This window comes from Cloeon dipterum, chromosome 4 (assembly GCF_949628265.1).
Source record: "Cloeon dipterum chromosome 4, ieCloDipt1.1, whole genome shotgun sequence".
In the NCBI taxonomy this organism is placed as follows: Eukaryota; Metazoa; Arthropoda; class Insecta; order Ephemeroptera; family Baetidae; genus Cloeon; species Cloeon dipterum.
Window position 1 is genome coordinate 35,767,120 of NC_088789.1, and position 19,330 is coordinate 35,786,449.

The window sequence follows — 19,330 nt, forward strand, 5'->3', positions numbered from 1 at the left end:
ACAGCAACCCTCCTGTCGTACATACTATTTAAAGCCGCATTAATCAAGTGAGCAATTAATTACAATAATTGCTGTACCAACAAACGCAATTTATTTTTATTTACATAAATAAAATTTGACTTTGATCGTGATACACTTAGGAATTCAATGTTGCTCGTGTTTCGACACCTCTAACTAGCACCTCAAGAACTTGAAGGAATTCGTTGGCAAGTCGCAGAGGAAAAAACAACCTGGACTAAAGCAATGAACGCTGGGTTGACCGCTCTTGTGCATTTTATTAATTAAATTTCTCAGGTAATTTAACATAATCATTCGAATCATTGCTATCTTTAAATAGAACGGAAAATCCACGTGAGCTCAATGGTATGGAATAAAACTCGAGTTTTATTTTCAAATCTAAATTGCCACCTTTTCTCTTTTATTCAATTCATATTGACATACATTTCAAAATTATAAGACTTATTTGTTATCATGAAAAAGAACCGAAACGGCTCCGTAAAAAAAGACAACGGTTCCATTTCAGGAAACGAACTCTTTGTGTTTATATGTATATCGTTTCCACCGTGGAACCAAACGCCTCCTTCGTGGAACTGGGTGGTTCCACGATGGAAGCGAAGGGTTCCTTAAAACCAACTGTTTCGCTTCCGATTAAAATCAGAGGCGAAATATTCGGTCCCACAGAGAGCGAATTTTTCTGCCGTTAGTATTTTCACGAGGATATTTAAGGTAATAGTGATCTCCGGCCACTTCCTCGGCCGTACGGCCTTTGCTGTCCTTGGCTTTCAAGTCAACCCCAGCTTCGTCCACAAGGAAACGATAAGTTTCCATCTTGTCTTTATATACGCGAAAGCGTTCGAAGTTATTGCTCGCCAAAATGTGCAGTGCAGTTTCTCCATTATTTGTCGTTTCTTTCACCAGTCGAGGATTAGTTTTGTACAGGAGTTTGACCACTTTCGAATTGTCGCGGTCATTGAAGAAATTGGTGTAGCTGCAGGCGAAGTGCATAGCGTTCCATCCGTCGGCGTCTTTGGCAGCCACGTCGACGCCTTTCGCGATGAACTCGCGGACGAGCTGCAAATGTCCGTGCTGGGCGGCGCAGTGAAGAGCGGTTTTGCCTCGCTCGTCCGATCTCGTCAGGTCGCCTTGCAGCAGCAGGAAGTGGTCGTAGATGAAGTGATCGTCTTCGGTCAAATCTTGTCGCTCTCCGTTCGGAATCAAAGAACTCAGGTCGTCGTCAACTTCTCTCGCCAGCCAGATCACGAATTCTCCGAATCTACGGTCCACAGCCAGCTGCAAAGGACTCTTTTTCTCCTTTCCTGTCGGGATGTGTTTCAAGGCTGGACTCTTTGAGAGCAGGTACTCAGCTATTTCCTTTTTATTGTAAATGATGGCACAGTGGAAAGCGTTGAAATCGCCATTGTACTCCTTCACTGTCTGAAAAATATTTGCCTCAAGCGTCACCTTATCTCGGGCCAATCTGCTAATTTCTTCCTCCACGAAAAGCTTGACAATATCCAGGTGGCCATATTCCACAGCTACGTTCAAAGGGTCACAAATTTCATTATCAAAAATGGCTTGTTTGGCGCCGTGTTTTAGGAGAATTTTAACGCATTTGAGTTCCCCCCATGCGCAAGCACAGTAAAGGGTGTATCCATACATAAAAGGTTCTAAAGTATCTTTGCCAAATCCGTTTTCCAGCAACAATTCGAGAATCTCATCGTTATCATTATGAACCGCTGTGCAACCGGCGCCGGCGATGGAACTTGATTTTCTGAGCAGCTCGACGAAGTTGGGGAAAGTCTCTTTTAGCTGGTTGAACACGGAGATTGCGTTGTAACGGGCGATTTCTATGAGGACCGCATCCATGTTTTTTTCCAAGGTTCGTGAATCGATGGCGTTCATTTCCAACAGCTCGGTGAAGATTTCTTCGCTTCTTATCGAATAGACCAGCAATTCAATAGCGTAATTCACGCAAATGGAAGAACGGTGTTTTATACAACTAGGTATTCTAGCATGATCCTGGAAAAAGGAATAATTTTCCATTTGCTCGTCACAAAAAGTAATGTGTGGCTTCAACACTTTAAAAATATGCTTGAGGTTTTCCTCGCAAACTTTTCGCAAAAACGGACCCGATTTAGTTGAAATTGCCTGGGACACGATTAATTGCGTGTGAAACTCGATCTCTTCTTCGTTTTCCAAAGTCGAGTAGAAAAGATCGACAAACTTTCTGACCTCTTCCATATCCCATTTGCCAATAAATTCAAAATCAAAATTGCCTGACTCTTCCACGTTTTTCAAAAACTGTTGGGCAGCAAGGAATTCAGCAAATGTCCGGTGGAGGAAAGTGACCCTTTCTTGCTCCACGGTTGCGACTCCATAGTCGTTCATCTTCGCCAAATCTTCTCTCGTCACTCCATCCCCGACAAGCGGCTCGTTATTCATATAGCGAAACGCGATCAACAGAAGAGGGATCAGTTCTTTGTCAATACTATCGTCTTCCACTTGTTTGCAGCCATATTTCCTCTCCAAACCCTTTTGTACCTTCTTCCTCACCACTTTGTCGTAAATTTGGAATAAATTTCCTTCGCTGCTGCTCTGAGCAACTAACGACAGGTGCAGCGGGTTAACCAGGATATTGTCCCCGTAATATGGATATATAGAGCTTCTTGAAAGGCCTATTTGCTTGACGGCATGAAGTACTCTTTTGATTTCTTCCTCGTTCATATCGGTCACAGACTGCAGAAACTCGATTTGCTTTGCTTCATCGAATGGCTCTATTTCAACAAGTGTAGCGTTGCCAACCGCTTCCTCGATCACTTTCGCTTCGTGCGGTCTCGTTGCCACGCAGAGTGGAACTCTTTTTTCTTTCAAAGCCCTCACTATTCCGAGAGCTTTGTCCCTGCTGTGCGGACAAGTTTCGTCGAAACCGTCCAGGAAGACGACTACTTTTTTCTGAGCAATCCAATTTTTTATGTCTTCAGAGGAATTCCCTGTGGTTTTTGCTAGAAATTCGACTGCATCCACTCGAGGTTTTGTTAATGTTTTAAAGTTTTTATTTAAGGAGATATTCAAAACTCTCGCGTCTTGATCCGATTTTCCGATTTGGAAAGCGATTTCTTTGAGAACGGTCGTTTTTCCTGCGCCAGCCACCGAACTCAACTGCCAAACCTGGTTTTCTCGCAACATTTTCGCCTCTCCGATCAGATCCTCGAAGCAAATCTTTTTCCTGTTGTCTCTAAACTTCAAATCGGGTTTTACGAAAGTCCTCGGCCAGTCGGGAAAATCAAGTAAGTACTGAAGCGTCGAGTTAAGCAGAGTTAACTCTTTTTTAGTTCCAGTTGAAAGCAGTGGCACTAAAAGCTCTTGCAAACTTCTCCCTTTTTTCAGCTCATCTCCTTTAAAGATTCCGATCAATTGCTCCAGTAAGTCTGCGAAATAAACCGTGTTGGATTAACCATTAAGTTAAAAAATGAACGAATTGGGCGCTACCTTTGTCCTTCAAAATCATGACAAGCCAGCCGCTGTGGTTCGTTGAGGACACCTCAAATTTGCTCTTTGATGAATTGTGCTAAAATCAAACCAAGAATAAAAAATATTGAACAAAAGAGAACAATGGAGCTCACAGAATCGCATTCCTGCGCCTTTTGGTCAACGATGAAAAAGATTTTCGGCTTTCCGATCAGTTTGTCATTTTTCGGGCCGATAAATCCGTGTAAAATGTCGGCAATTGGTTTTTCTTCTCCGTTCACAAGCACGCAAACTTCTTCTTTTTCGCTCACTTGGCCGAAAATGCAAGTCAAAACGCAGCCGACGTCATGCTCCATCTCGCGAACTACAAAGTCAAACGTTTGCAAGTGTGCATCTTTTTTGGTTCTTGTAATACTAAACCTTGATTGAAATAAACGTCCAAAGATTCTTTTTTCCACTTCCAAAGTCTTGTATCAAAATCCAAGTTTTGCCGCAGAGCTTTTTCCGTTTCTTCAACTTCTCTTGTTTGCTGTTCATAAAAGATGAAGGCTCGCCGCCCTCGGATGTTTTGTCCTTCGTCCGACTTCCAAGAGAAAAATTCAGACGTTGACGTGATTGTTGCTGCTTTTTCCATGCGCGAATCAGTTCTTGAAACAGATGTTGCAGCTATCAATGACCTAGAAACCAATACGTTTCTTATTTAATTTTTCGAGGATACCAAAATTACCTTGAGAAGGAAAAGCTTGTGTCTGATGAGAACATTTTGACCTCTGGCGTCTGACCAAGATGAAGGTTTGTTGCGAAGTCTGGTCCGGCGATAGATGCTTTGTGCATTTTGTGCTGGACTGACGTGAGGAATAACAACAAAGGCTTATCCTCGTTGATCTGGCTCAAGACATCGCACATGCTGTTCACGAACGAGGAACCGCGTTCACTTGTGTTAGCCATGGTTGCTGAAAGACGATAACTTATAAATGCTATTTATTTAGTGATTTCCGTGAAATTTTACTCTCGACTGTTGAATAAACGATGACTGTGTTGGGCATTTCAGGAGCCGACGTGATTCGGCAAGAGTTTTTGTTTTCGTAGTCCTTGTAATCCTTTTTTCGGTCGAATTTTGCGTCGTCTAGATTTCCCCTACACGGCTGTGGAATTTTGCTTTGATTAATTGCATTTTTAGTTATGCTACAGCAAACTTACGCCAAAGTTGACAAACTTCAAGCTTTTCTCGAATCCATGCAGTTTTTTCAGGGAGTTGAAAACGTCTTCTGTCGTGAAGGAAATAAAATCACTGAGTGTCTTGCTCCAGTAATCAGTGTAGATGACTCCATTTTCGTTGCCGTGAGAGAGGAAGTACAGCTCGAAAACCGACGGGATTTTGTCTGAATTGAAATTAAAATAATTAAAACCGGATGTGACGATTTGTAAATTCGACTATTGCTAACCTTTTGAGGAGAAAAACCGCAAGAGCTTTTCCTGGCTGCCGAGAAGATCGAGCACAATTTCCTTTTTCGGTCTATAAAGGCTGCGGAAATTACAGTTCCGGTTCTTTCCAAAGGTCGTTTCCAGTTTCTCAACGTCTCGCGCATCACAGTTTCGTAATTTCGTCGTGTTTTGGAAATCGTAATGGACGACAAGAACGAACACGCTGCAAAGAAAAGTTGATTTAAACTAAATGGCGTTTAATAGATAAGAAAATTTACTTGTCTGCATTTCCTTTGCCTGATTCGAACTGAAAGAAACCAAGATTCGCTGGACCTTTTGGATGACCTTGAGCCTCACCTGGAAAATGGGTGATTTGCCGTTAGGTTCAAAATTAGTTAGGAAAAAATTACCTTGTCTTAAAATCTCCTCCATCTCATCCATAGTTTGATGTTTCTCTATCTTCCTTTTCTGTGAAGTGAATTTTAAATAAATTCCAAATGAAATGGCTAATTCATTTTTAAGAACGGCACTTGTAGCAATTTGAAAAGGCCCGGTTAGTCTTTGAATGTGGCCGCTTTTTCTGACTTTTTACACCTGAATACTTAAAATACTACTCAGTTCAAAATGATTAAACCCTGGCTCGTTCTTTTCGCTCTTGTAAAAACGTTTTTCTAACCTTCATTTTTGTGTGTACACATGCTGTCAAACAATGACAATCTTTAATACACACAACAGTCACATCTCATTGTTAGACTATTAAATAATAATATTATCAAGAAAAAGGAAAAATTAAAATGGATGAGGATTCATGCAGCCACCGAGTCGATGTGACGTGCGTCGTCATCGAGGGAGATGAATTGGTTTCTGTCCCTAATTTTGTGTAGGTCGTTCATTGAAACTTACCGTTTTAACGAAAATTAAAATTTCACAGTTACCTTCGCCATCTGGATCTGGAGTGAGCCTCTTTCTTTTGATTCGCGGAAGCTTGCAACACGACAGCCACTCCAAAATTAAAGCTGCAGCTCAATCTGAAAAAAAAACATTCAAAATAGGAGAATTCGTTGTAGAGATATAGTTTCTTTTTAGCGAAATTCAACTCCTTTATTGTCGCCGCCGAAGGCAGCGATTTGCCCGAAGCCACAATCGAAAAAAGAGCTTTTGCTCGCATCTGAAAGGGGAAGTTATGCACGGAGGTTGATAGATCGCCATTAACAACCCCGAAAAACGAATCGATCGAATTTGGAAACAAATCCGCGCCTATTTTGAGGCTCATTTGGGCTAATTGGGGCCAAAAATTAAAAATTAAAACAGATTTTACGCAGTTTTACCAGCCCGTGGGGCTGGAAGGGTCACACGGGCTTTAATTGGGTCGATTAAGTATTACCGTTCGATCGGAGTTTGCTCAATCGGACCCATAGGGCCGGAGCTAATATGTTACTGAAGCAAAATTATTAATTTGTTGTGAATGACGTCACAAACGGCACGCGCCCTGTGTGAGGCGAGAGTGCGACAGAGGAGTTAAGTGCTGTGAACCTACGGCCGGGTTGGTTTCGGTGCACCTGAACCTGAACGAGTTGAGGCCCAACCTGCGAACGAATCGACCTTTGACACCTGGTGCACAGGTCGCCGATTTAGGCCACTTGGGCTCCAAACATTTGGGTTTCATTGGTACCAAAAAATCAGCAAAATATATATTTTTTTTTGGTTTATTAATGTTGCTAGCGATTTCTGCCAAAAGCAAGTCTATAGAAAAAGCATGTCTTTTTTACCAAAACTTGTCGGCAGAACGCTTTTTTTGGGGGAAAAATCGAGTCGAACAGACCGTGAGTGCACGCTAGCCCTCGCGCGGTTTTGCCTGCATAAAGTAGCGGGCTGGGGTTTTCTGGGGGCTAATAGATCACGATTTCCACCCCAAACAACAATGGAAACCAGTTTAAAAAAAAGCTGCGCAGTTATTGATAGCTGTCGTCGAGGCGCGTTTTTTCCACTCATTTCTGGCACGATTGGGTACGCATAGTGCTACATAAAAAATTAAAAAGTTTTAGCGCGCCCTTATACTTTCCGTGTGAGCATATTTCGGTGTTATTCGACGCCGAATTTTGTGGCCGAAATTTTCAGTTTTGTTTCGGCCCGATCAAGCCCATAATAGGGCCCAAGCTATTAATTTTCAAAGTGCACATTTTCCATGTTGAGGGCTGTTCTACCCCGTGATCGAAAGACCATCTCAAGGGCAGTTAGTAGTCCAGGGCGGGGCGGATTTCGACTCGCGGAGAAAGTCGGTTAAAATCTATCCTTTCCTTGTTAAAAAGCAGGTGCACGCGTCCGCCAAACGTTTGGCTTGAGTTCAGCTCGCATTTTTTTATAAACTGAATTTCCGATTTCGATCGGTAAAAGTACTTTTAATTTGATTATTGTTTGCATTTTAATGTTAATCTCAGCCGGCAAGAGCAGCGAGAATCGTGCAAGTGTGTGTGTGCTTTTCCTCCGGCCGCAAGACCTCGGCTCTGGCCGCATTTTTTACAAATTGAAACGCTGGTTGTGAGCGCGGTCAAGGAATTTTCAACTCGATTTGTTGACATTTTAAAATTAATTCCAGCCAGCAACAGCAGAGAATCTTGCGCAAAGTGCTTTTAAAGCCGCTTCTAAATTAACGAGGTGGCTGAATCTGAAACAATTACTCCACATAGGAGAATTGTTTCTACAAATGTTATTTTGCAATTTACGTCTCCTTTATTTTAAAAATTGAAAGGGGCAGGGTAAGACTTTACTCGATTAATCTGTAAAACAGGTTTTCTTTTCGATGCGAATGTTACCGGGAAAATTAACCGAGATGATCATGGGATTAATTTGTGTTTTCTCACTTACTTAATGATCGCGGCTGCGGCACCCAAATCCCAAACGCTATATCAGTGTCTGTCGGTGAGTGAGAAGTGAGACTTTCAGCGCCTGCTGCTCGCGAGCATAATAGTTAGACTTTCGCAGCGAGTGGATTTTTTTATTGCATGGACCGAGCGCTGGCAGCCACTCAGATTAGGTTAAATCGAAACAGCGACTCAATTCTAAAAAGAGCAAGGCTTGATTTTAACCGCTTTTAGAGAAAAATATTTAATCTTAAATATTAATTTTGATTCGTTGATGTGAGAGTCGCGACGCGCGGGCGGGCACGCGGCAGCGATTGCTCCAATTAACATCACTGCAACCAAAAAAAAGTCCTACTTGATTATTTCAAGCTGTGCGTGTTTGTAATTATGGCAGCGGGCGCAAATAGGTCGACTGCGAGTGCAAAAACCGAGGAAAATGGATGAATTGTAACCCTTTCGGCGCAAATCTGCCTTTTCTAATTATTATTATTTTTTTCACCGCGGACTCTGCAAAAACAGTGGATTTTAATATTGGCACTAGCGTATAGTTAGTCGGTGACGCCTTACGATTAGACAAAAGTCTTAATCATTATGACTCTCATAATATAATAGTTACCAGTGTAGAATCGAGGGGGTGCGCTGGCGTCCTCTCTCGAGGGAGCGCGGGATGCCACGCGAATTCACTCACTCGGCTCTGACTCACGAAAAATGAGCAGCCGCAACGCAAAGTGGCCTGCTGCCTTTCGCGGATCCGCCCTGAGTTGTGACGCTCCCAGTCGGGCAAAGTGCGGCCCCGACGCAACCTAATTGTAAGACAGAAAAAGGCGAAATGGTTTATTAAAGTAAAAAAATGCAGTTCAGAGGAATTTGTAAAGTTAAGCATTGGAGAGAAACCGAGCCAAAATAACCCTAAGAATTGTATTTTTAGTCAGAATTAATTAGAGTCTTCTTTTATTTCTAGACAAGAGACCTGGAAATTTAATGTTGATCGTATTTCGACTCTTCTAACAAATTATAAATCGCACAGTTCGTGCCGATTGGAAGACTTGCAAGGAGAGAAAATATATTCTGGTGTGGTAACAACTTTACTGAAACTCTTTCTTAGAGAGGCAAGCTGATGGCAAAACAGGCAATTGAATAATTTATTTAATCGCATACAAATTACCCTCGGTATTTTTAAAATACATATATTTTTGCTCTTTTTATCCGTGTCGTCGGATCGGGAAGGGCGCGCACTGCACTCTGGCACGAATGCTGAATTCCGAGTGCGAATATCACCGCGAACGGATATTATTAGCGCACCAGGCCGCACGCAGTGACCCAGCCCACTCAAGGGCCACTCGCCTCCGCTCCGAGGCCTTTTTTTGAAACGCTACACATTCGTGTCCCGTGAAGCCAAATCACAAAAATGCTGGAAAGGTGCAAAGCAGCCCGTTGAGCAATTCGAGCATTTCGAGTCACTAAACTAACCACTTTTTGCCCTCTCTGACGCATTGGGTAGCAAGTATTAGATCTCCCAACTGCTCAAAATACCTCCCGTTGCTTTGACACTCCCGAGAATGCCGCTGAAGAATGCGAGCCAACGGGCTGGTTTTATCAATATTATTACTTGAAATTGTTCCAACACATAGAATACAGGATCGGTTCACGCTTTGGGGCCCGAAAGGGGCGGGGGGTTTGGGAGGGGGATGTCTGCCAATGCTGCGACGGCTTCGACACTCGTAAAAATTCCGTAACTTTGCGATCCAACGGGCTGGTTCAAGATCTACAAAGGCGGTGGAGGCCCTAGTGCTTCAAACCTTGAACCTGCTCTGGTTTTCGGTTAAAAATAATTAATTGGTAAGCGAAGGAGCAAAAGACGGAGTAGAAGAAAAATCGAATTTCTGGCTGGCTTTTGAAAGGTTTCAACTATAAAATTGTCAGCAGGCCCACTTGGGTTTCGGTTTAATTTCAAAACTGATGACTGGAAAATAATTTTCCTTGACACGCACGATTAATTAAGGCACTTTTTGGTATATATTTCGGCACAAAAATGATAAACTGAAAAATGTGCCGATTATTCACTCTCCTCGAGCCATCAATGCCTGCTGTTGGTCGGCGAAACCGGTGACGCCGCGCGTGCAAGGAAAGTGTTAGTTGCTTCTTTCTCTCGCGCTTTGCTTCTGCTCTTAATGCGCGGTGCCGGTGGTCTTTTTTGAACTGATGCGGGCTCGGAAGGGCCATTCTGTGCTTCATTTTAAGTAGTTCGATTCCCAATTTTGGCCATCTAATTGTTCTAATCACGCCGCGATAATCATTTATTTTATTTTTACTTTTGCCATTGCTAAAAAGGGTCAAAAGCTGCGGAAAATTAAATACACTTTTTTAATACGTTAGCTCAGTGATATATTGTTTAAGTAATAACACATTGACCTTAATTTTATTTGCTGGCCCAGTCCGACATAAAAATAGCTCGCCGTCATTGTAATGGCAGTGACGCAAACGTAGACTTTAAACAAAGTCTAGCTTTTGCTCTGTTGCCAAGCCAGAAGCCCTCACGGCCGCGTTTATTTTTTTCCTTGCAGAAAAAAATATAACCACCGCATTGCAAAGAGGATTTTCGGCCTTGTACTGTTCATAAATTGATTGAAAATTTTTGAACGTTTGAAGTTTAGTTTTTAAATTTGGGTTTCATTTTCTTCAGGCACAATTTTGGAATAACGCGTCCTGTCCACGGACAAAATATTTGCCGGGTCCTTTTAGCGAAAAAAGTTATTGGGCGACTGACTGTCTTTGGTGCGAGAGGTCGCAACCCTTTCCTCGTGGCAGTCTCTCCGGCACTCTTTTCCTTTTTGCTGCACTATTTTACACTCGTAGTTCGCGCGGCGCGAATATTAAAAACAAATAAATAAATGGACCAGGGGAAGGGGATAATATCCATGTTATGGTAATCACAATTATTGCCTAATTTACAACAAATTCATTAAACCTTTGTTTCCCAAAGTGCGCAGGGAGAGGCAAGCTGACGGCAAAACATGCATTATATATCAGTGGCCGCGAATAAAAATTAATTTATTTGCAGCGCGACGCAAAATAGCATCCAAATGTTAGACTTTCCTGCGCGGCGATGTCACGGCGGGATAATAAATTCCAAGGCCAGCTCTATCAGACGGACAATTTTGCAAGTCGGACCCAATATATGAAAAGTGTAACACATTTTTTGGGAAAAAATCAATAAATTGGTTCCGTCCGAACACTATTTAAAAATCAAGCGACTTATGTGCGCGTGCCCCCTTTTTTCTCTTGCTTTTATTTGAAATATAGCAACGAGTCAGACTTTTTATCGCTGCCTGTGTGTTTATCCGAGTCAATTGTTTCGTGGCCGAGCAACTTCCCTCTCGCGGCGCCTCGTCTCAATAAAAAACCAAGCCGCCGGAATAAAAAGCACTCGCATTTTTTTTAATTATTCCGCTGGGACAGTCTTAACCTCTTTAAAAGAGCGTCCCTTTGCCTGTTTGCATCCGAACTCTGCGGTTCTAAATGAAAGAAAAAAGTGGCCGATTGTTGTGATAGGCCAAACAATTTCCAACTCTATTATTCACATTTTAAAGTTCATCTCAGGTGGCAAGAGCAGCAAAGGGTGTTTCTAGCCATTTTTTTAAGAGAAGAGAAGTGATAAAAGCGAGTTGCAGTCGGATTTTGGCGGATTGCGCGAGTAAATTACCTGCTGTGTCGATTGATAAACAAGCATTTCTCACAGATGAAATTAAATGTGCTCTCCTTGCTTAAAAATAATAGACAAGTGCAAATATTGCGAGGAAGGCAAAAAATTGACGCGACACAAATTGCTAAGACAAAAAACTCTCCCTGTGGAAGCGAGCAGCTGCGCGGCTTCAATTCGCGATAATTTCTCCGCGAAGGAGCTGCAGGAGAGCCGGAAACCGAGACCAATTCGGTGCGAGCCAAATAGACAAACGTAGAGTTGCTTCATTTCTTTCTAAATTTGTCAACCCTCCCGGTGAACCCCAGTTTGCAATTAATAATTTGTGAAGAGCCAAAAATATTCACGAGCTGATTTTCTTGGCCCGAGGCTGAAAAATGTCGTGAAAAAGAGAATTGTTGGTGCAACTCGGCCAGCCTTATTGTTCCTCCACAATTAAAATTCCAAATGTATGCATCGATTCCTTTTTTCTTTTCTTTTCTCCGCACGTCCGCCGAAAATGGCTCTAAAGGAAATATATGGCTGTGGCCGCGTTTTTTCCAAACTGATTGTGTTCCGTCAAATAATTTTCAACTCGATTATTCGCATTTTAAAATCTAATTTCAGGAAGCAACAGCAGAGATTCGTGCTAAAAGCGTTTCTGCAGCCGAATTTTGTAGAGATAAAGCGGATCAATTTGATGTTAAACAATAATTAATGAGAGGCGAAGCGCGGACACGGCGGCGATTGCTCCAATTGACGTCACAGCAGCGATAAAACTTTATTTATTTATTTCTGACTGTGTGACGGAGCGAATAAGTCGACTGCGAGTGCAAATCTGGCTGCATTTCTAATTCATTTCTTTCCAGCTGTGTCAATGAGAACGCAATGGTCGCGGCGGCCAACGGGAAAGCAAATAAAGCACTCCCCGTTTTTTTTTTTAAATTTTAGGTCGAACTCTGACTTAGCGAAGAGACTCTCTTGGTTCTGAGTTTCTGGCCGGCTTTTGAAAGGTTTTCGTCAGGAATTTCAAATCTGAAGGCTGGGAAATGATTTTCCTTCTTAATTATAGAACTTTTTAACCTCATTTTGGCAGAATTAATTTAAATTTCGAAAATCTGCCGATCGCTTGTCTCTTCTTCAACATGGACGCGTGCTTTTTAATTACACATTCTGCACAATTTCAGTATGCGCGAGTTAATTTTTAGAGAAAATAAATTGTTGATCAGGCAACACTAATAATTGCAATGAAAATAGTCTCAGTTTCCAATTTGCTCGCGATTTGCAAGAGGAAGAGCAGAGCAGACGAGAGGCCCCGCAAGGAAAGTGTTGCTTCTCTCTCCTGCGCTTTTTGCGCCTCTCTTAAATGCGGTGCCGGTGGATGTTTTTTTTTTTTTTAGAACGGCGGATGCAAAGGGCTACTCTGCGCTTAATTTCAAGTAGTTTGTTTCGCATATAATATCAATATTGGCCATCTAATTCTTTTAATTATACTGATAATATTTTGATTTAAAACACAGTCTGCTTAATTTATTTGTTGGCCCAGCCTGACAAAAAATAACTAACATTCAAATGGCACTGGCAGTGACCCAGACGTAGAATTTTTACAAAGTCTAGCCTTTCCTCTGTTGCCAAGCATATTCTCAGAGGCCCTCTCACTTTTTTCCATGCAGAAAATAACCACCACTATAAAGAGGATTTGCGCTCTTCTTAACTGCTCATAAATTGATTAATTCAAAATAATATTCGTGATTAGCATGTCACGCATTGCTCACAACAAATTTCCCAATTTTAATTTGTTGCGTTAAATTTTTTAAATAGTTAAAAAACCCAACTGGTTGGCCAAATTACCTGTAAAATACTGAAAAAGAAACTTTTCAACGTCCTAAGTTTTAGTTTTTAATTTTGAGTTTGATTTTCTGCCGCACAAATTAAAAGTTGCAATATAAAATTGCTACCAACACTCGGACATCTGCGGCAAGAGGAGACGCATATTTTCTTATTTCAAGTCGCGGAGCTGTGTAAATGTTTGATACCCAAAAATGCGGCGAATAATTAATTATTTGCGGGTCTTGTCTTTCAGATAAACGTTTTTCAAATTTCCAAATCGCGGTTACATGTTCTGAAAAAGCATCACGCACATTCCCTTTGGAAAAATTGATTTTCTCGAGATGTTCGCGTCTTGCCAGAGGTGAAACGAAGAAAAGGAAGCCCATTGTTGCGACACCGCGAGTGAAATTCAATTAATTGCGGCAGTGCGATTTGATTTATTCTGCAGGCGGATGGAACACCGCACAGGCAAAAGTGATTTTGGTTTTTTCAACTAGTAGTGTCAAGTGGGTTAAAACAAAGGTTGCAGAAAAAACCATTTCGTTAGTGCTGAAACCCCCACAAGTGGTGGAAAACTGTTAATTGCTGCAATCCCCGATCTGCCACTGCTTTCGACACTCCTGGAAATGCCGTGACAACGCGAGCCAAAAATAAATTAAGGAAAAAATAATATCTGGCGTGCTTTGCGTGGGACGGGCGTCTCTTTCTAATTCGATGAAATTTCAACACCCAGCACAAATTAAAATAATATTTAATACAGGAATTTGATGCAAGTCTTTTTAACAAAGAGGGCTGATGGCAAAACAGGTTGGCTGTTTTTCAAATCACGGGATTTTTAAGTTAAGTAAATTTCAGATCAACATAATTTCCTCAAACGATTTATACGCGGTTAATATTTTCGCCCTTCGCAGATTAAAATTAATTTCGTCGAATCAGGTGATGTACTACCGCTTGAAGGGACTGTTCATATTTAGCTCCACAAATCGAGCCGCGAATAAAATTAATTTATTTGTTTCACCTCTTTTTTAAACGCGACGCGATATTATGCAAATGTTAGACTTTCCTATTTGGTGATGTCGCGGGCGGATCATAAATTCCGAGGCCAGCAAGCGCCGCTCTTTCTTTCAGCCCAGCAAACCCTCGATATAAAAAGTCTTTCTAATTCCGATAAAAATAATTTACAAATCCAGTTAGCTATTTTGAAAAGTGTAGAAAAATTGAGAATGTAAGACTTTTCGCCTTGCAACAAGTAGGTTAATTGATGATAAATAACTGACTGGCCGCAATAAATAATTTCCGAAATAAAATTAAACAAAAAATGAGATGCCTTTGAAAAGAGTGTTGGGCCGAAATTTGTTTCAAATAATTGCTGGTATTTAAAATTCCATCCTTTTGGTGCTTATTTTGGCTGTGCGCGAAATAAAAATAATGCAGATGCGGCAAGTCGTTACGAGTGGTTGAAAACTGACCAAAAGTGCTGATTGTGAGTGAGAAAGGTGGAGCTCGTGCGTCGTTCCTTCAGGTTTGGCTGTCGCTTGCGGCTGACGAGCGCCTGCCTCTTTTTCCCTCTTGCTCTCCGGGAAGAGTGAGACTTTTCGTCGCTGACTGACAATGGGAGGCTGCGCGTGAGTGTGCGGTAAGGAGCGACCATCTAGCTGCCCTCTCTCTGCGCCTCGTCTAAATAAAACATTAGGCAGAACAAAAAGCTCTCGTTTTCGCAAACCAACTCATCCGCTTGTTCTAAAAGGCTTAGATCGAGACTAAATCTTCAATTTGAACATTTTCATCCGCATCTCTTCCTTTGTTAATCATTCTTTGCCTGTTTAACCCTTTGGTTTAACGCGTGGTGCAATAAATATTTCTGCTCGCTCTCAAACACAACCTTTTGTGTATCGAAACTAAGCTTAGACCAATTGAATAATAAAAATCACGCATAAAATATAATTAAAGCAGGCAAATGACTCTCTCTTCAGTTCGAGCGTGCGAACGGGCTCTGAGAGAAAACGTTTCTCCGGCTGCACGGACTAAAAGGGTCTCCGTCTCCGGGCAGCCAACTGGCTATCGAAATCGGGACTTTGCGGGCGTGGCTTTGTGGCATGAGCCAGGCTGGCTGGTAAAAAAGGGCCTGATGAATCGGGAGAGTGGCTAATTCTAATTCAAAGCTGGCAGGAGAGATTTTTTGTTTCAATTCAGACATTTTATTAAAATTTAATTTATCAAACGGGCGCAAAATATTAAAAGGCCGCGTGGGAATTTACTGCCGGGGAGGAACTGAAAAGAACCTAAAAGAAAATAGTTTTATATATTTTATTTATTTAAAAAAATATTCCCAGGAAATCATAAAATTTAACTTCGTGAAAAAAATACATTTATTAATGTGAATAATGTGCCCGTTTCCAACTTGATTTGCAGCAAAACTTGCTCGAGATATTTTGCGCGTTTAGCAAAAGGTTGAGCTGGTAGGCAAAAATGTTGAGGCCGCACGCAAGGAAATAGTGTTGCTTCTCTCGCGCTTTGCGTCTCTCTTGCTTGCCTCTTTCTTTGTTGCGCCCCTTTTTTAAACGCGAGACGCAAAATAACATGCAACTGTTAGACTTTTCCTGCCGAAGCGCCTCCTAGCCCGTTGAGCTATTTGAGCATTTCCAGTCACGTTTAGCAAACCCAGCTTTAGCAATTTGTGACATTGGGCCAGCTCAAATATCTCCGATTGCTTCGACACTCCTGAAATTTCCTTAAAATTTGAGCGAACGGGCTGCTTGATTTTTCCGGGAAAAAAATATTTTGTGATGCTAAAAAATTTATTGAAATTCTTTCTTAGTTAGAGAGAAAAGCTGATGGCAAAACAGCCAATTAATTGTTTTTTATCAGTATTATTACTTCATATTGAAGTAATTAAAATCCAATTAAAGTGTCCTGCTCCTACCGAAGCGGTTGATTATTGTGAGAAGTGGAATCAGTCCCTTTTTAACTCCTCAAGTTGGGCCGCGAATAAAATTAATTTATTTCCAGCGCGACGCAATGATCCAATGACATTAAAATTGCTGCTGTCGCGTCGAGGGCCGATGATAATTTCGAAGGCCAATACGAGCCGATCTTTTCCTCAGCCTACAATTTTGTAGGCCACATCGACTATTCTCCTTATGAAATGGTCTAATTAATTCCGTTGGGAATAATTCAATAATATCTTTCAATAAATTTTGAGGTCATAATTTCTGGAAATTCCTTTTCATTTGTAAAACGCTTTTGAAAATCAGACACGGCTTCGGGAAATAAATTTGGGCTGAAATTTTGTTTCAATTTCTGGAATAATATTTAAAAAATCAATCCTCTTGGTGCTTTGTGGCTTGAGCGTAATTAAAAATAATTCAGTTTTGCTGGAAAACTTACCAAAAGTGCCAAAAGTGCGAAGGGTGCAGCTCATCCGTCTTTGCTTCTCACTTGTTTTCGCCTGCCTCTTTTTCTCTCTCGCTCTCAGCGAAGAGTCTGAGACTTTTTATCGCTTCCTGCGTTTTTCTATTCAACAGGCTGCTCGTGAGTGCGTGTGGTTTTCGATTAGCTTTTCCCTCTCTCGGCGCCTCGTTTAAATAAAAACAAACACTCGTAGCGGAACGCGACCTCTGATTTTCGCAAACCAACTCAACCCCGCTGAACATGAAGCTTTGTCTACATTTCTCAGGCTTCAACTCCAATTTGAGCTTTTTTATCCATCCCCGTGAGTTCCTTTTTCTAATTATTCTGCTGTGACTATGCTGACTTCTTTAAAATCGCATCTCTTTGCCAGCGTTTCATCCTTTGTTCGCCCCGGTGCACGCGTCCCAATGAAGCAAATAAATATTCCTCTTAACTGAAACCAACCTTCTGCATCCAAACTGTGTTAATAATTGAAAAATAATAATAAAATAAATTAAAATGCTCCAAATTGGAGAATTGACCGTAACAATTTATTTATTTTGAGAAAGGGTGAGAATTTTTATAAATTAATTTGATTTTGGTAAAAATTGAATAATCTGTAAAATAGAATTATTTCTTTTCGATGTGAATTGAATGCGGAAGACTCACCGATGCCTTGAATTTAGTTCCTCTTAAGTTGAAATTGCGATCAATCTCACTCATGATGGCGGCAAACGCTATTTCAGTGTCCGACTGTGAATTTGAGATTTTCTGCGCCTCCTGCTCACAATGTTGTGCGACTTTCGCGGCGAGTGGACGTCAGCGCCCTTTTTTTTAGTGCAAAACAACGAGTGGCAGCCGCTTGAAGGCTAGCTTTTTACCGCCTTTGAAGGTAAAGCATACGAAAATAATTAAATAATAATTGCTGACTGACTGCACTCAATGCTTCTTAACCACGGTAATTTCGCCATCAGCATTTCCAGTTTTAAATTTTTACAATATTTTCTATAAATATTTTGATAAAATTGTTAAAAATTCACGTCTTTTCGAATGTTTCCAAGACTTTGGCGGGTTTTGAAGATATTTTAAAACACTCAAAAATCGCTCTGATTTGGCACTAGCTTGGCCGCCCACGCCTAATTGTGAGTCGGACAAAAAGTGTTAATTAATTTCCTTTATTTGCATTACACAGCGGTACAAAAATCGAAGCTTCTCCATTTCTGTCCGCGCATTTACAAATGAGTCTTAAACAACAAAATAATTAATAACAATAAAGAAGAAACATAGTGTTAACATTTCGTTATGTTTGTGTAACAAGCGAGTGTGTGTGTTTTGCTACATTTGATGCTCTGAAATTGAGATAATCATCATAAGTATAAAATTTGTTAGCATAAACAAAATTCTTTAACTGCTTTTCGTATTCGTCTAACTGCTGCTCGCCCCGAATCTGCTCAGGAAGTTTATTATACAAATTTAGCATGTAAATTTTTGGATTTCGAGAAGCCGCCGCTGACACCTGGGAGGGCACAAAATAATTATCTCTGGAGCGAGTGTTGTATCCGTGCACCTCCCTAACTAGCTGAAAATAGTGATGATGACGACGCACAAATTTGCAACATTGCAATAGAAATATGGAAAAGACAGGCAACAAATCAAACTTCTCGAACCATGGTTTTGCTTTGTAATCAATTGCCAGTGTCGCGAACGAAGCGTCTCTCGCTTTCAATCGGGAGAGAGAGCGAGCGCGGAGATGCGGTGTTTGGAATTTTGGATGCTGCAGCAGATGCGAGCCGAATTGCCTCTCGTCTCACGAAAAATGAGCAGCGGCAACGCAAATTGGCTTGCTTCGCCTTTCCGCGTCGAGTACTGACGCTTCTGGCCGCAAAGTGCCGCACCGAACACGACCTGAGACGAAAAAGAAGAAATATTCGTATAAAGAAAATATGCAAGTTGGAGCAACTCTTCGAGCGAGCCAAAATTAATTCTTAAATGATATTTTCTGTTAGATTAATCTAGCTGTGTAGCAATTCATTTAGCCCTCTATAGAAAATAGAGACCTGCAGCGGTTAAATTTTTGCTAATTGCGTTTCGACGACTCTAACCAAACATAAGTTGCATAAATCGTGCCGGTTGGAAGGCGATTAATCTATAAAAATCGAGAGAGGCCGCACACAAGGAAATAGATTGAATATCGCGACAAACTTATAACTTCAATATCACAATTTATTTCTTCTTCGAGTTTGAACAATATTATTTAGGTTACGCAAACAAATTGGCACAGTTTTTGTGACTGAGGCGCAGGTGCATGAGGGAATCTGCGCCATTCCTGTCGAGAACGCAGGGCTCTCGATCCTCTCCGCACCTTCGAGAGGTCGCTGTGTCGGGGCACCAGCCTTTTACCTGTTGACGCTGTCCACTCCAATGTTGGTGCCCGCGAGTTCCAAATGTCGCCACCAGCCCAACCAGCAGCTGCGATTTTTAAATAAATAATGATTTTACGGGGATACCAAACTCTCATTTGAAGTAATCGTGAAGGCAGCACGTTCTCATTGAGTAATTTTTATTTTTTATGCTTGACAGAGTAAAATAAATAATCCTAGCTTGCGCGCAGGGATTAAAATCCAAATTATCAACCCCTGCATGTGAGCATTGCCTTTCTGATTTTTAATTAAAATGT

General features: G+C 41.3%; 1 protein-coding gene across 1 annotated transcript in view; it reads right to left on the reverse strand.

Moving 5' to 3' along the window:
• Positions 1-388: 388 nt before the first annotated feature.
• The window catches only part of LOC135942247 (uncharacterized), a 52,032-nt gene continuing 33,090 nt past the window's right edge, over positions 389-19,330 (reverse strand). Inside the window, exons 2-13 of the mRNA XM_065488266.1 lie at positions 8,371-8,557; positions 5,829-5,921; positions 5,304-5,361; positions 5,172-5,250; positions 4,914-5,116; positions 4,669-4,850; positions 4,478-4,613; positions 4,196-4,421; positions 3,889-4,145; positions 3,624-3,832; positions 3,490-3,568; positions 389-3,428 (exon numbers count right to left, since the gene is read on the reverse strand). Coding sequence (XP_065344338.1) covers positions 655-3,428; positions 3,490-3,568; positions 3,624-3,832; positions 3,889-4,145; positions 4,196-4,421; positions 4,478-4,613; positions 4,669-4,850; positions 4,914-5,116; positions 5,172-5,250; positions 5,304-5,361; positions 5,829-5,837 — 4,212 coding nt within the window. The 5' untranslated portion in view covers positions 5,838-5,921; positions 8,371-8,557 and the 3' untranslated portion in view covers positions 389-654. The remainder of the gene's footprint in view (positions 3,429-3,489; positions 3,569-3,623; positions 3,833-3,888; positions 4,146-4,195; positions 4,422-4,477; positions 4,614-4,668; positions 4,851-4,913; positions 5,117-5,171; positions 5,251-5,303; positions 5,362-5,828; positions 5,922-8,370; positions 8,558-19,330) is intronic.